The 18,046-nt window shown below is 35.5% G+C and overlaps 1 protein-coding gene across 2 annotated transcripts in view; it reads left to right on the forward strand.

The window, feature by feature from the left end:
* Positions 1 to 2,387: 2,387 nt before the first annotated feature.
* The window catches only part of spock3 (SPARC (osteonectin), cwcv and kazal like domains proteoglycan 3), a 50,560-nt gene continuing 34,901 nt past the window's right edge, over positions 2,388 to 18,046 (forward strand). The window contains exons 1-2 of one of the 2 annotated variants that reach the window (XM_067402435.1): positions 2,388 to 2,524; positions 2,624 to 2,740. In XM_067402435.1, coding sequence (XP_067258536.1) covers positions 2,624 to 2,740 — 117 coding nt within the window. In that variant the 5' untranslated portion in view covers positions 2,388 to 2,524. Of the gene's footprint in view, positions 2,525 to 2,617; positions 2,741 to 18,046 lie in introns of those variants that run through there. The other variant, XM_067402434.1, reaches the window with a different exon arrangement.

The following is an 18,046-nucleotide window of genomic DNA, read 5'->3' on the forward strand; positions in this document are numbered from 1 at the left end:
TATTGACTAAACTTTAGTTTTCCTCATGTGTAAAATGTGTTCTGCTAATGTGACAGATATGCCCGTTAGGAAAAAACCTGGCTGTATTCCAAGAATCAACATGTTCGGTATAAGAACATTTTAAGTAGATAGTTTGACTTCCCATGGCACTTTGTAAACAAGTAATTGTTAACTATAGGCTGTTACTTTATTGCAGTTGTGTTATCAACCAACTTTGCATGTGTGGACCATTTTGCAAAAATAAAGCAACAAATAAATAAACCTCACGAGGGAGCAAACCCAAGCCCAAAACCCGCAAGACAAGCGGGTTGTCATCCGGAAGACAACCAGTCCCCCATCCCAAATGGAAGTGAACAAAATAGAGTGAATTACCCTTTAAAAGTAACTTGATACTTCAAATAAAGATTGCATCAATTATATTGTTACACCAGTAGGTGGCGACAAATGATTGTTAAAAATGTATTTGTGATTGATTCATTCATTACAAAGAATTGTTCAAACACGTTGATTCATCTATGAAACAAGTGACATCTTTATAATTGAGTCATTGAATCATTTATTCAAAACAATTTTTATAAAATAATAATTCATTCAAAATAATTAATGTTTTTTGTAAAAAGACTGCAGCAACTAACATGATGTCAGAATCAGTATTTAAAAAAATGTGATGCTTAATTTCCAGAATCTTGCAGCTTATTGAGTAAAAATCAGCAGTTGAAATTATTTCAGCGAATATTAGAATAAAACTGCATGTTCAGGTAGCAATGTTTCTTTTTTTAAACTCCATATCTATGGTAAAATCCTCAAAAAGTTTTATAAAATGATAAACATCACCTTTCAGCCCTTTTAAACCATTGTTTAAGAAAAGGGATAAGTGAATATTATTATATTTACATTATTATCCAAATTATTTTGCTTTTTAGAATGCACATCAGCTTCCTTTTGCATTAAAACTGGATTTCCCTTTTAAATGTGTAATTGTTGATTTTCAAACTATACTAAACTGAGAGGTAGCCATCCAAAACATTAAGTTTTCTTTAACCCGAGGACAAATGTATTTAAAATGTTTGTGACCTGTTCAATTCAGTCTGCACCACATATGCAAATTCCTAGACAATGTATCTTTAATTTGGCCAAAATCAAACAGGTTATTTTCTCCAAGCAAAAATTCTATTAAATTAACATGTTTGTGCCACACACAATTCATAAACATTATTCATTGACCTTTCAATGTGCTTGCTTGATAATTTAGAAAATATTGTTTGAAGGAAACATAAAATAGGCCTGTTTAATGTTAGCATATTATATAATTGTAGAATATTTTTATTTAAATATATCTAAAAAGTCATTGAAAAAAAAAAAAAAAATCCTTCCCATATAGAGTCCGCCCAGTGAATCTCAGCCATTTCCAGCCCTGTCTATGGCTATTTTTACCGCAACACAACTTGGAATATAATATACGATGCCACATTGTGCAGCTTTTGGTTGTAATTTTCAGTTGATGAGCCACAAGAGAAGCAATGTAAGTCTTTACTGCTTTACTAGCGGTAAGAAGTAGCTGACAGAGTGCAACCATTTGACTTCATCGACATAGAACGCAAACAAAATGGTGCCACCCATTGTCTAAATATGTTATGGATTTTTTTAAATAACGTAAATCTTTCATGGGTTTTATGCTACATATTTTAGTAAGAGACATAATTCATGTTATATTAAGCCATACAAGTCTTAAAACCAGGGGTTCCCTTTAAAACAACTTTAAAAGCTTTATTATATTGTCTGTGGTTATCCCGTGGCATGCTGATGATGCCAGAAACTCAACAGCACATCCTCAAAAAAGAGCAAAAAAGCAGTAAAAAGTTTTTTTTTTTTTTGTGCTATTTGAGGCGAAAAATATTGCAATAATAGATCAAATAATGCAAAATATATAAAACATAAAGTCACACAAAAGGTGTAAAAACAAACTGTATATTTTTGTCCTGGGCAATAAAGGATTAAATGCTCAATAACTATTTCTGTAGTGTTTCATATGATTTTAAAGACTAGGTATGTATACAGTAGCCTATATGTAGGAATAAGTGAATTTAATTTTTAAAATGTATATAATATTTCTGAATATAATGCTGCATTTACTTTAGGTCCACAATCAAGTTTGATCTTTGGACCTTTTTAGTGATTTAAGTAACCTCTGCACTACAGTAAAATATCCATAAAACAGAGCAATTGTGTTCAATTAAAGTTTAATGCGCTAACTTAAGTTGAATATTTATGTATCTATTTATTTAATACATTTAATGTGTAATAGTTCTTATTCTGATGTACGCATAACCTATATATCGAAAAAATAATAAAAGACTCCATGTTAAAGAAGATAGCGCGCGCCCACGTCCGCCTTCACGAGCATACGCTTTTGAGAGAGAGAGAGAGAGAGAGAGAGAGAGAGAGAGAGAGATTGGTGAAGATCAGTTGAGGCTCGTCACGGAGATCTTCAGTCAATGACAGCGCTCACATTGTCCTCTTGAAGGTGACGCATACGGGATTATTGCAGCGTTTATTCGGTATTTTTCTGTCGGTGTGTTTATAGGAGTGTGGTGTGTTGATTGCTCCATCTATCTCGATGCAGATGCTTGTGCTGGTCGGTGTGTGCGCGCTGCTGATCGCCGGGGCTTCTGCCAGCAACGACAACGGCAATTTTTTGGACGACAAATGGTTGACCGGGAGATGGGACAGATTCAGAGATGTGAGTGCTGCTCTACTGCTTCCTAACAGTGGCTCAAGCTGCCTACCTAGACGACATTTTTGTTTGAATCGATGCTGACTAGGTAGGCAGCTCACTCGGGTTTGAGATAGCCTGTAATTTGGGACTGTATGTGTCGGGTCCGTGTGTAATGCATTTTTTTACGGAAAGATGCCAAGTGTTTAGGAAAGAAGAAGCAGCGTGAAATTTCATAATTCGCCTTTCGCAAATCCGTATTTAGTGCTCCGTGTGGTAGGCTATTAATTCAGTATTTCACAGAAGACAGTCACCAATCAATTAGACTCAGTGCGTCACTTCTGCGCCGTTAAGTGGGCTTTGGTACAGCTATTTTAACCATCCACTGGCTAATACACTTAAGATTAGGTCTGATCTATATTAGCTTTGTGTCGAGGCTGAGAACTTGGTTTGTAATAGAGTATCTTACAAACAATAACAAGTATTTCTTTCACCTGCGATTGTCGCGATGCTTGATGCATGTGCGCGTGCGTGCATCTGTTAGTGAAGTGATTTTCAACCTGGGTACAAGTACACCAATGAGAGCTTAACCTGGTTGCTGGAGGATCCAGGGAATCTATTTCTTTGTTAAACCTATGCAATTATTATTATTATTTTACATTATTGAAATGTAAGAAATATTAGCTGTCAATGTCAACTATTATTATTATTATTATTAAAACTCAGAACCACTGCATGATTGTGATTTTCATACAACCAATAATAAACAAGAAGTTGATATTAAGTAACTTTTCAGGCAAAAAATGGCCCGGTTACCTTGTATGTTATTTCCTCAACAAAAATAGTTCTAAAAGAAGGCTAAAGCATCAAGTCAGTCTGGATGAGTGCATGTGATTTCCTCACCCCACTCAAAGCGTTCTCTAATCTCTTGGCTCTGCTTTTCCATTTCCCTCTCCCTGCACATTTGTAAGAACACCCTAAAATAAGAAAATCTGGTCTCTCTTTAAACATCGCTTGGCCAATTAAATTCAAGGACCAGACCTAACAATCGTGTAAACAACTAAATGATGTTCAGTATAATATGATGTAGCCTACATGGAACACATTTCTGGTTTCGCATCGATTAAAATATAAGAAAGAAAAAAAAGACTGGGAAACATTGTGTTAGACCAAGATAATCTCCTCCTCTGACTTTAGGTAGCCATCGCTGTTGTAGAATTCAATAAATAAACAGTTTTTCCTCCCCAAGGGATCTTCACTAAATCACTCTGATAGGATAACGTCATTAAAACATGAACATAAATAAATAAAGATATATATAAAAAAATATAAATCCATTTTAAACCTGTACACAGTAACTGACAAACCAAAAGTGACAGCTCTTGGAAGCCCTGATAGCTTGTCTGAATTCACATCAACATCAAAACAACAATTAAGGTGTGTCGAGGCAAATAACTAGTTCCTTTATAAACATGATGTTAATTGACAGTGTACACACTCAGTGTAATGATATCATCTGGACCAGAAGACTTCCATTTCCTCTGTGTGTGTCTATTTGTGGTAATGTTGTTTATGTAAGGGATGTAGTTAAGACAGTCACATGGGTGGCGTAGGTCTCCCACACAGGGCATGACAAATTAGAACTGTTTCTCTACCAGATTATTCTATCTCTCTCCTTTCTCTTACTGTACACACTCTCTCATTTCAGTCCAATATTTAGATGTAGTTAATGGGAACACCTGTAAAACTAACATTTTTAAAGGGGACTTATTATGCCCCATTTTACAAGATGTAAAATAAGTGTCTGATGTCACTAGAGTGTGTATGTGAAGTTTTAGCTCAAAATACCCCACAGATAATTTGTTATAGCATGTTAAAATTCGCCACTTTTTGGGGTTGAGCAAAAACACGCCGTTTCAGTGTGTGCCCTTTAAATGCAAATGAGCTGCTGCACTCAGCCTAAGAGGGCGGAGCTTGAAGAGCTGATTCTCCGGTGTCGGTCAGCAGTCAGTCAGGATGCACTATAATGTCTGCGAATATATGCTTCATGGAGATGATTTTATCCACTATATTACTACAAGCCTGTTGTACTGGACCCCATTTGACTTTACAGATGAGTTTTATGACGTTTATTGTACTTCACACAAAAGATGAAGCGTCTGTTTTCACTCCAGAAAGTCACTGTAAGAGCTTAATAAAAAACTCCCTTGCATTATCATCAACATACATAGCAAATTACACAGAAACACTCGTTACAACTAACAGTAAACAAATATATAAAGACCTTATGCCTTTTCGGATGGTGCTTAATAAACTGGCAAACTTTATATCTGTAAATCAACTCCGATGAACTGTAATAAAGTGCTCTCACCTTCATTACTGCAGTATCCAGTATCACTCTGGAGGCTTTATGTTTTGTATTGTCCCTTTGTATTGACATAATCTAATTCCGGTAGAGTTGAGGGAGCATTTTCTTCGAAAACAAAATGAATCCACCTCGTCTTTAGCAGCTCAGATTTCGTGAGTAAATGGAGAGAGCTATGTGGATTAATCCATCCAGCTACAGAACACCTAAAACGCTTGGGAGACGTTCTCGTAAGTGCAGCAATGGCGGACTTTGTAAAATCGCTGTGAACTCGCTCTGGGCGGTTCTATGTTAAAATGGCAGTGTCTGTCAACCATCGTGGGCGGGGCCTGTGGCTAATGTGACGTCACACTGCCAGGGATCTGGAAACGGCTTGTTCTGAGGCACTGCTTATGATTTATGGGGATTAAATTAAAAGGAGTGGTTGGATTTTTATCATTATAGGGTGGTTGTGTTCACACACTGCCAACACACATTTATAGCCAAACATTATGCAAAAGTGAATTTTGCATAATAGGTCCCCTTTACACTATCAGAATCAAACACACCAATGACATTGAGTGCATGAGTATCTCAATATCAAGAACATCAAGGCCACACAGACACACTTTAACAAAACAATCAGTAAGAAAAGGAAAACTATGAAGGAAACATGACGCATTGACATTTTAATAACTGAGATTCCCATGATACTACTTTCTTTCAAACTATTTGAATTTTATTGTTCAATAAATGCCAAATGTTTAAAAATGTTTAAAAAAATATATTTCTTGTAACAAATTATAATGAATATTTGTCTCTGAAGAAGACAACCTTTTGCACAGCAAAGATACTGTATTACTGTATGTGCAATAGGTTTACATAAATAACATGGACCTCAGCGGAAAAAAGCTTGATAACGATCAACAAACATCATTAAGAAAAAAAGATGAGGCATTGACATCATCACACAGGGTAAAAAAACTTAAGACAAAAAACAACAGCATAAAGTCAACAAACATTAAACAATAATCCTATAACAGCAACCATGTAACTAATTCATGCTGCAGTGCATGCTGGGAGCTCTTAACAAATCAGCAACATTGCTCAATGTTAAACTTTTTGTTCATGTAACTCTATTAGGCAAGTTTACAGGGAATTTTGTATTTTACTGAGAAGTCAAAGTAATTCACATTTCTTAATCTGCGACACAAAAAGACTGGATAAAACATAATTCCCTTTTTTATTTTACAGTCCATGCACACATGCACTCTGTACCCATACTGAAAACACACTCTCAATCAACCCTCTCTTGCTTCTTTTCTTTCCAGCTTCACAGCTAAAGGCATATCAAAGATTACTTAGACATTCCATGTGACACTTCAGGCCATCAGTAAAGAGAAAGTGATTTATGCAGATTAGTTGTTCCGCAAACACGGCTCTACAAGATTTTTTCCGTAATCAACTGGCCCTTACAGCAAAGCAATTACAGAAAGACGCTGAGCCCTAAAATCACAGACCCCCAATCACATTTAAGCTTTAAGACGCTGAACATGTACGGGAAGCACGGGCTGTCAAGCTTTTGTTTGGTGAAGTGTGTGGCTTTGTGAGATTGACAGGCTGAAAATGGCCATCAGTGATCCCCCTGCAGTGTCAAACATCTTCTGTCTCTCTCACACGCACATACACACACTCTTGACTTCACTGTCAGCTCTGCTATAGTGACATTTTTAACGCTCTATCAACTTCAGGCTAATGCTGCCAGAGGAGGTAAGAAAAGAGTATGGAGAATTTTATGACTTTGTGGGAGGCTGGAATGAGAAACAGCCATTCTACGATCATGTGTTTGACTTCAGTATAAAGGACAGATCTGGGGACTACCATAGTGACAAGAAGGACTAGATCTTACAAAAAGGAAAAGCTGCAGTGTGTAACGCTTCAAGATGATAGAAAATGGCATGTTTCAGTATGTTTACATGCACTCATTTTCATCAGTGCAAACATATCCAGTCTAATTTCGGATTCTGAAAGTTCTGTTTATATTAACCCTAAACTTTGCAGTCTGGTTCACATATTCGTTTACATGTGCATTACATGTATTCCGTGTTCAGAACCGGATAAAGCCACAACAATAATGTCACCGTAGCTACCTTGAGTAAAACTGTAATTTTTCAATCTAAAAAGAAAGATGATTCTGTTATGTGAAGAGTTTTTTTTTTTTTTTAGCAATATTTAGTAAATATTCATGCAGATATTTATGCAGAGTCCCAAATCGCATACTATCCGTCCTAAATAGTATTCTAAATTAGAATTAGTGTGTCTGAAACAGTAGTACGATGAAATGAGTATTCCAAAGATACCCGGATGGTCTACTTTTTCTGGTTGGAATCTGAAGTGCAGAACCGTGCACACTCTAACGGCTAATATTTCCTACAACCCATTGCGCATTGGATGAGGATTCGATTAGAACTACAAACATAGTATGACTGACGGTTAAGCAGAGCAGTTTAGTTAAATGGGTTTGAGTGATTGTGAACTTTTATAAAGATGTGTTTGGTCATTAATTTTTAAATGCATCATTATGCAAACATAAGGAGTGTTCTCCGCATGAAAGACTCATGACTGGCAAATTTCTCTCTGAAACGGTAGGAAATTAAATTCAATTGAATGTGGAGGATTTTAACTGTGACAAGATGATTGACAGGGCAGTTTAAACAGTGACAGGATGCACATAACTAAGCGACAGAGCGTTCGTTAAAGATGCAATTATGACAAAGTAGTATGTCCCAAAGCTTGCCTATTCTCATTATTCACTGAAAAGTATGTACTTTTTCTTCACAAAAAAGAAGTACATACATTTAGGGCATACTATAAGTAGGCGAATTGGGATTTAGTATCATTTTTCCACCACTTGCTAGTTCATAAGACGTAAAAGAAAAACATGTGCATGTTTTTAAGACGTAAAGCATGCACATATGGCAATGCACATGTAAGGTATTTTTAAATCCAACAGAGAATATTCAGATTCAGGTGTTTACAAGCTTATTTTTCTTTCCTATTGGTCAGAATATTTTAGGTCTACAAATACTGTATACCAGTTACAAGCATAGATAAATACATCTTAAAGTTACAAATAAAGTATAAGGTCTAACTGTAGTATTAATTTTCGTATACAGAAATGTAGTAATTAAATGTAAAATGACACTGTTCACTGTATAAATTTAATATAGATTAATCTTTGTTAAAGGGATAGTTCACCCACAAATGAAAATTTGATGTTTATCTGCTTACCCCCAGGGCATCCAAGATGTAGGTGACTTTGTTTCTTCAGTAGAACACAAATTATGATTTTTAACTCGAACCGTTGCCGTCTGTCAGTCTTATAATGCGAGTGAATGGTAACACAATTTATAAGAGTAAAAAATATGCCTAGACAAATCCAAATTAAACCCAGCAGCTCATGGCGGCGCATTGAAGTCCTAAGACACGAAACGATCGGTTTGTGCAAGAAACCGGACATTATATAATTTTTTACCTCTAATACACCACTATGTCCAACTGCGTTCAGCATTCGCTTAGTGAGGTCTGATCGCCCTCTGACAAAGGAAGTAATGTCTAGCATTCATTGAATTATACGCGCGAAACATCACTGCTGTTGTCAGAGCGCGATCAGACCTCACTAAGTGAATGCTGAATGCAGTTGGACATAGTGGTGTATTAGAGGTAAAAAATTATATAAATAATATCTATGCATATATTTTGACTCTTATAAATTGTTACCATTCACTCGCATTATAAGACTGACAGACGGCAACGGTTCGAGTTAAAAATCATCATTTGTGTTCTACTGAAGAAACAAAGTCACCTACATCTTGGATGCCCTGAGGGTAAGCAGATAAACATCAAATTTTCATTTGTGGGTGAACTATCCCTTTAAAGCTGTGTTTTGTTGTTTGATTTACATGACATACAACAGGAGGTATTTATAGGTTTCTGTCACTTTAATAGTAAGACCCCATGCACGCACATATCCGATAGATACACATCCGAATTCTCACCTTGTTCAATTAAGACATAACCGAATGCGTTTCCGAGAATACTTGCTGAGAGGGGTATTCTGACTGACATGCGTGTATGTGTCCATCCAAGAAAGAGAAATCAATTTGGAGTTCGCGAGCTATCTGAAACACACCTCTCTCTCTACGTGTGTGTGTGCGAGCCTTGTATGTATGTGTGTCTGTGCGCACCAATAACAGCGTGGTGTGCGATACCGAATTAAATCCTCTTTTGCCTCTTCTAGTGCTGGAATGATTTTATATCTATTTAATGTGTAAACTAGCAAGACAAAACACGTGCAAATGATAACCTTTCACTCTATTGTGGTGAAACTTGCAATTGATCCGCGAATCACATGCGTGCCGAACCGTGGGGCTTGGTCCGTACGGATCACGGATCAACAATGATCCGTTTAACCACTAGTACTAATGGATTATTTAGTTGCTTGTTAACATAGCTAGTGAAATACCAAAATAAAAGCCACATTTACTGATTTACTTCTGCTGACAAAGTTTATCAATAACACTTCCAGTAAACTTACTATTTAAACTTTTGACATCAAACACAAAAAGGAATGGTTTACTTAAAATTATATTTTTGACATTATTTTTCTCAACCTATGTTGCTCTCAGTTGATATGCTGGATTATAATATGTGGAACATAAAAGGAAAATCTTTGAAGAATCTTTACACATTTCCATACAACAACAATTCACAATCTGTGAAGCACTAAAATTTACCAAAAACTTTGGTTACTTTATTTTACAGTGCCGTAGTTAAATTGTAATTACTCAAATAAGTACTGAGTACTATTAATTAACATGTACTTACTATAGAGTTACAGTTAGGGTTAGGGTTTGGTTTAGGGTTAGTTACTATTACTATAATAAGTATGAAGTAACGTGTAACTATGGCACTGTAAAATAAAGTGTTATGAAAACTTTTTATGTGCCATTGAAAAAATATCAGCAAACAAGTTTGAAACAACATAATGGTGAGATTTTAGTATTAATGAAAGAATTTTAAAGCAGTGGTTCTCAATCAGGGGGCTGGGACCAACTAGAGCGTCTCAGAAAAAGGGTGCCCACAGGTTGACTTAAAAGTATTTAAATTACTAAGTTATTATAAATATATATTACAATAATCTAATAATAATAATAATAATAATCTAAATTCTAAATAAAACATAAAATCAAGATTTTGAACTGAAATCATATTTCCCTCTCCCCAATTACTTCTACATAAAATATAATATTGTTCTTATTGAAGAATATACATTTTCTGAAATGTCTGTAATCACAAAAAATAATCATGGTTAATGGGTAGGGGTGCTTTGGGTATTGTGTTGGAAAACGGGAGGCCTTTGAGTCAAAAAGGGTTGAGAACCACAGCTTTTAAGTGGGAAATATTCCTATTTATTCATTTGCAGGACTGTTGCTCAATTTTGAATGTTGCAATAAAAATTTCCCCCCAGGAAATCACTATTAGATCTTCCCCACAAAGACATTATCAATATTATTGAGAAATGACAATACAATATCACAGAAAATGAAAATGTATTTTACAGATATTACACTAAGGTCAAATAACTGTGTTTGGTTTTTAGACATTTGTGCATTGTTCATCCATTCTGTACTGTACCTCACTCTGAATTCCACTGTGGTCTCATAAGCTCCTGTACTAACCTATAGAGAGATTGTGTTGAAGAATATAGATTAACTGAAGATAACTAATTCATACTCTGTAACTTTCTTTCTTTCTTTCTTTCTTTCTTTCTTTCTTTCTTTCTTTCTTTCTTTCTTTCTTTCTTTCTTTCTTTCTTTCTTTCTTTCTTTCTTTCTTTCTTTCTTTCTTTCTTTCTTTCTTTCTTTCTTTCTTTCTTGCAGCTTTGCCTCTGTCTATCAGTCTGTTCTCTCATTCACCCTATTTTCTTTGTCCTCTTAATGGAATGGAGGTTGGCAGTCTGCTCCAGGCCTTGAGCTAATGGAGAGAGAGAGAGGAGAAATTATGCCATGTTTATGAAAATAGCCCTTAGGACAGTTCACGTGGACACACAAACAAAGGCAAACTTGTGTGATGTTAATGCTGTGCATTCATTCTCCTTCAACAAAATCTAACACAGCTGATACTAATCATAAGTGTTGGCAAAAATACAAAAAAAAAACAAGTCGATACTGAGATTTTAAAAATGTGAATATGTTGTAAATAGACATCAATGACGCTCTTCACCGAGTGCTCACACAGATACTAGGGCTGCATGATTTATCATGATAAAAATCACACACGATATGGCAAAGGCTGTGATTATTTAATGCGCAGCTTGTCAGAGCTTTACGGCTCTGTGATCAGTAGTAAATGCTTTTCCATCTGAAAGCCAGAGGGCGCCTTTGCGCAGAAACTCAAAAAATGCCTTGTAGCAGAAGAAGATAACATGCATCATATCGCTGTAGCTGAATAAACATAAGATAGAAACACTTTGATTAATTAAACATGACTAATAAACACACGACTGCCTTATTCTGTGTGAGAAGCCACATCATCTCTCGGAAGGATGATCAACTGTCATTATGAAGTGAGTTGGACAAGATGTTAAGAAATGCTTCTCATGCCTGGAAAGATGTTTGATGCGTGTTGCTTTTTCAAATGTACATTATAAGCGACTCAAACTCGCAGTGCTTTCAGATGGATTAGTATTTGGAGCCATACTTCATTGACAAGCCGTGCATAAAAAACAATCGCAGCCTTTGCGATTTCATAATCACACTAAGAATCGCTTTTAAGCAATAATCACGTTCAAGTTCAATGTTATTTTTCATGTCGTGCGATATATCGTGCAGCCCTAACAGATACACACAAGAGCGCTTGAAAGCAGGCGTCTATCAGCGGACTGGTCCTTCCAGAACGGTTTCAAATTCATCACTTCCGTGTGCTTTCAAACGCTCCAGTGTGTTGATCATCGTAGCCAATCACAGACATATATGTTGAGCGTGTGAACACAATGGCCAATCAGAGGTGTTTACAAATCCGCTTAAAGCATCACATTTTTAAAATTTCAGTATCAACTTGGTATCCCAGTCGCTACTTTTGACAACACTACTAATCATGAAGCCAACTGAACTTAGCTTGCTTTGCAAACCAAAACTGTTGTTTGACATGACACAATTACAGCCAGTCAGGAGACATTTGATGTTTAATGTAAAGTTATGTGGAGTTTTCAGAAAATAGCTGATTTAAAGTCCCCCATGTAGTCAATAATTTGATCCCTTAAAACTCTTCTTTGATCACCAAAATGACACATTTAAACATTTTTTCCTGTGGAAAAAAAAATTCTTCATGCCTCAAAATAGCTTGAATGTAACTCTACACACTTGCCTCATTTATTATATGCAGATATATTAATATGCTAATTAGCCCCGCCTCCACTTACTCGCACAAGCTCAAGAGATCCATTTGTTGAACTTACTTAGGTAAACGCTGCACAATGGTAACGCCAGACACATAACAGTATGATTAATATGATTAGCGTTTTCCTTGACTATGTTATCAAACAGCTAATAATGTGTTGCTAATGTTACACAAACCATGTTCACATTCACGAGTCAGACAGCCTTCTAACAATAAGTATCCTTAAAAATGCTTTGAACAACTTAACGTCAGCAGAGAAAGGCATATACTTCGTTATATACATCATACACCCACTATATCGCCAAATCTACCGGATTTTGGACAGAAAAATATACCGGAATATACCGGACTCTCCTGCTTCATAGAGGTCAAGGTTAATGATATGCTAAAGCCCGCCGGCATGTTGACATGATTGTTTACAAGGTAGTTTGTGACGTCAGAAAAACCAGCGATTTCAAACCGCGTTTTTTTTTTACACTGTAATTTTAAATATGAAATATTCAGCAATGGTGTTGACTTATGAATTTGCACATGGTTTGTCTTAAAGCATATTAAAAACACCATATAGACATATAAACAACATTAAAAACTTGATTTTCACCACAGGCGGACTTAAATCTCACTGATTGCAGGTATGATCAGAATCATGATAATATATTAGCTATATTTTTATATATAGATGATTTTTATATATTATTAAATATATTTAAACCAACTTGTGCCCTCCTTGGAAGTGTGCTAAGGCCTCCTAGTGGGTCCCGAGTTCTGACCCCCTGGTTGAAAACCACAGTAGATACTTTTTTTTGAGCTTGTGGTTAGCTAACAACTTTTTCAAAAGAGTAGCTTGACTATAGTCTAAAATAGTAGTCTAATTAATAGCTGACTAATCTTAAAAGCTAGTAAGCTACTATTTCAAATTAGCTTAAACTGAGCACTGAGCAGTGATCGCAGTCTGCACTCCCAATGGGAGTCGCTCAAATCGGTTCTCATTTGCATAAAGCATTGGCAACAGTCTCTGTCACTCATCTTGCCGGAAATCGTCAACTCTCTTTAAAAATGAATGACTTCAGGCCGCTTTGTCACTGTAAATTGCTGTCAGCTTGAAAGCCCCTGAAGAGTTCGCTTTTATCGCTCATATCACGTAGCATCTGGTGTTAGAGTGGCATAGACTGATTCTGTTCTGATTGTATGAAGCTTCTGCTTTCTCTGTATGGGTGCATGTGCTTGTTTGTGGTGCCCTTGTGAATGTGTATGTGGTTAAAGACTGGACAGAGAGAGAAAGAGAGAGAGAGGGGCAGAGAGTCATAAAGAATGAATGATGTCAGAAGGGTGAGACGCTTCCGGCACTTTCTGCATGATAGAACAGCCGCCTTGCTGTCATGCTGGCTGCTCTCTCTCTCTCTCTCTCTCTCTCTCTCTCTCTCTCTCTCTCACACACACACACACACACACACACACACACACACAGCCCTGCTCCTCAATATAGTAAATATGCATGGTCATAATAAGAATTGGATTTTGCTGTACTCAATGTCCTCTGTCACTGATTTTAATGTTGTACTTCTCTTAGTATTAACAGATTAAAGTTGTGCTGTTTCTTTATATGTTATTTATTTAACATATGCTTAAAATCCTTCTAATAATACCCCAGGAAATCCCTCTGTATGCGGAGAAATGCCTTTAAAGTGATTATAGTGGATATAATCTTGATTTATTGTACTCAGTCTATGATAATCTGTATGTGTGTTTGAAGCTTTGGAACTGTGATGATAGAGAGTACATTTAAATTAAAATCAATAATCAGTAATGCACACTTTAATTATTCACTATAGATTTAGATGCATTTACAATAAAATATAATGTGACTTTATAAATCCCTGAAAAGCAATTTAGTTCTGGCACAGGGAGGATCAGGCAAAAAGACGCTGGGCGCACAGGTGAATACAGAATGGGAATTCAATAAGCTGAGATTGTTACTTTAAAATGTCTTCCAGTACAAGCTAATTGTTATTAAAAAATGTGCTTCCATATTTCAGAATCTAGTCATGATAATATTATATTTCTTCTAAAGAAAAAGATTCCCTTGTGAGAAGAACTACACTTTAGCATACTTCTAAAAAGAGTACTGTATTACCCCATACAGAAATATATATAAAAATATATTATGGAATGTACCATACAACATAGTATACAGAATAATCTAAATCAAATATAAATACATTTTACAAACTCTCATGCTATAAACAGCAGATGGTAATAATATCTGCAATCTGACATTAATAGTCAACTTATTAGCAGCTAAGAAGTAGTCTGGTGTTAGGAGGGCATCTCTATAACAGCTCGGAGCCATCATCTTTAATGGGCCTCTTCTCCTGGTCTGCCGCTCATAGTGTCTAGACTTCGTAAACCCACTCCAGTGATTTCAGAGCAGATGTTTACTATGGTCTGGAGGCTGTTCCTGCTCTTGATTGTGAAAGATGTGAAGCAGCAGACAATGGAAAAGCACAGATTACTCTCAATATCAGAGCTGTAGAAAGGCTCTGGCTTAATGGAGCATGCAGCACACACACACACAAATTCACATACATTCATCAGAAGTGACTGAAACACTTACTCAGGCCAGGAAAAAAGTGTAGCATGCATGACATGTAAACAGTTCGAATGCTGTTCAATTCAGGATTATATCCAGTAAATATTTATTTTGGTCAAGTCAAGTCAAATCTTCATTTATAAAGCACTTTTTACAATACAGATTGTTTCAAAGCAGCTTCACAGTGATAATAGGAAAATTAATGGACAGAGATTTACAGCAGCTCTAAGAAAAAGTTATTATCGAGCTAAAGTAAGTTGCTGATTGAATCACTTCCGTTGTAAAAATCGTTAATTATTAACTTAGGGGCCGCTTAAATTATACCTTTTTAACTGAAAACAGCAGACTTTTAATGCGTTCTTGCTGCTCATTTACGTATTTAGTCTATAGGTATGCACATGTGTATGTGCGCAGACGCTTAGTCTTTTTTACAAAGTGACATTGCCAAATTACTTGTCTGGCTGCACAATACAGAATTATTAGTCGTTTCCGCGGATCCATGTGAACTGGTATCTTTTTGATAATGTTTTATCTAAAGAGGGTCAGTATATGGTTTCCTACTGATCGTTAAGAAATATACCTTTAAATAAACATTTAATTAAAATAGTTTGCACTTAAATTCTTAGTGAGTTGATTTCATTTAACTGACTCTGATTTAATTGAATTCATTTCATATTAATTAGGACTGAGTAGGATTCAAACTTTACTTTAACACAATATCAGAAATATGACCTAATATTTTAATAATATATATCTTGCTATATTACTACATATATTTATGGGGCTTTTTACCAAACATAATCCTAAGGTTTTTTTATTTTGCTGCCATACAAAATGTAATAACCAAAATGAAATAATACTTTTTATTTAGTACTAAATTAAATAAACAGCATGGACAAAGAATAGGGGTTTAACGGTACACAAACTTGTCGGTTCGGTAAGTACCTCGGTTCTGAAGTCACAGTTCGGTATGGGTTCAGTACAGAGGGGGCGGGACGGGGGGTGGGGGACTAAACATAAAATTGCTTTTTTATTATTAAACTTTTTTTAACAAATGTGTCTGTGTTTAAATAAATTAAATTTTAATTAAAATAAATAAAAAATCGATTTATCTTTGCTAATGCTGTAAACTATATACAGGGATCCCTTACTTAGACATTACTATAATATTAAAGATTACAATTAACAACAGAGCCCAAATTATTAAATTCAGTTGATATTTATTCATAGATATAATAATCAACACTCAAAAAAAATGTAAATTGCACATAAGGCAGGTTTTGCATTAACTTCTAATTATATAAATACAAAGTTAATTTTCTACTCCGATTCATTTTTTGAAATATAATAATTTACACAGTTACTGTCATAACAAGGATAGCAAAATAAAGTAAACTGTGACATATTATACCCAAAAATTCTTCATACATTGGACTACCAGTAAAATTGATAAAAATTTGGAACCAAAAATTGTTTAGACACTTTGACCTGATCATGTTTTGCTTAAGTGTTATCTGACATAATTAAGATTATTTTTTTCTGACACAGTTCTTGTCATATTTTATTACCATTTTTTTAAACTATAGTGAATAAACTAATGAATGAAATGTTCAAGGACTGTATAATGAATAGGCTAATATAGTGTATATACAAAATTCTCCTCTCTAGAGTTAATTGCTCTAGTGAACTAACATGCTGTCGACACTAAATGCCTAAGGTAAATATAATGCTACGTGAGATATTATTCTCAAGCTGTTTTATTAATATCTTTCTGCAGCTGAAACACTGGTTGAGAGATTGCATGTAAACATATCAATCGATCTTCTTCTTCTTCTGCACTTTTTACCTGGTAGCAAAGCAAACAGTGTTTTAGTACCGCGCATGCTCCCTTCTGGATTGGAGTGTGGATCACCTGTGACCGATTGTACTGTGACTGCATGAACTGAACTGTGATATACATACTATACGGTTTGGGACAAATGTACCGTTACACCCCTAACAGGCAACATTAGTTTTTTTTTTATAAATAAAGTTTTAATAATTTCCAATATCTAAATTGATCAAGCAACAACAACAAAAAACTATATTTTTTTTAATGTGTGTTCTTGAATTTGTGTCACCTTCTTTTCTGGTGAAAGTATGTAAATGTTAATGTTTAAAGCATCAGCAGTACAAGCAAGACAGGAGGACCGCAGCTGACCCGTTCTTTCACACAGTCATGCTATCACATGACTTTCATATAAAGGATGCTTGTAACATAATGGAGGCTATTCTATTTCTATCCTGTGCTCCCTCACATTCTCTATGTAGGTCTTAGATGAACATAATAATCTGTGCGAAAAGAAAGACAGACAGAAAAACAACTGCACAAAATCAAGGGAGATCTAGGTGTAGATTGGGTGTCAACATATTTAGCTACTGAAATGGAGAGGAAAAAGAACAATGAATGTGTTTACACACAGTGAGGCTGAGAGAGATAAAGTTCTTTGTGAGCGGGAAAGAATATGAATGACCAACGGAGACTCTATAATGGATTTCATGTGGTGTTGTTTATCCCAAGATGCATTTGCATGCCACACACGCAAACATACACTTAGAGGAAGGAGAGAGAGAAATGGCAGTTATTAAAAATGTTAAATTGCAAAAGGCCAGACTGTTGCCATGACATATCTATTTCTGTGGGTGTGTGTGTAACCATATGGTGCTATCAGTCTTCAGTGGACCTATGATGGAAACTGATGTATTAACTGTCTTAATTAATTAAGCATGAATACAAGTGCAGACCAATTACTGAATGTGACAGACAACAAACAGTCCAGTATAAACAGGCACAATGCCAAGTCATACATATGCATTTCATTATTATTTGTGTTTATGGCATATTCTGTTGTTTATGGCATCCATTTTGTGTTGTTTTGTTGAAGTGACCTGTGTTTAA

The sequence above is a fragment of the Chanodichthys erythropterus genome, chromosome 12 (assembly GCF_024489055.1).
Source record: "Chanodichthys erythropterus isolate Z2021 chromosome 12, ASM2448905v1, whole genome shotgun sequence".
NCBI classification, from domain to species: domain Eukaryota; kingdom Metazoa; phylum Chordata; class Actinopteri; order Cypriniformes; family Xenocyprididae; genus Chanodichthys; species Chanodichthys erythropterus.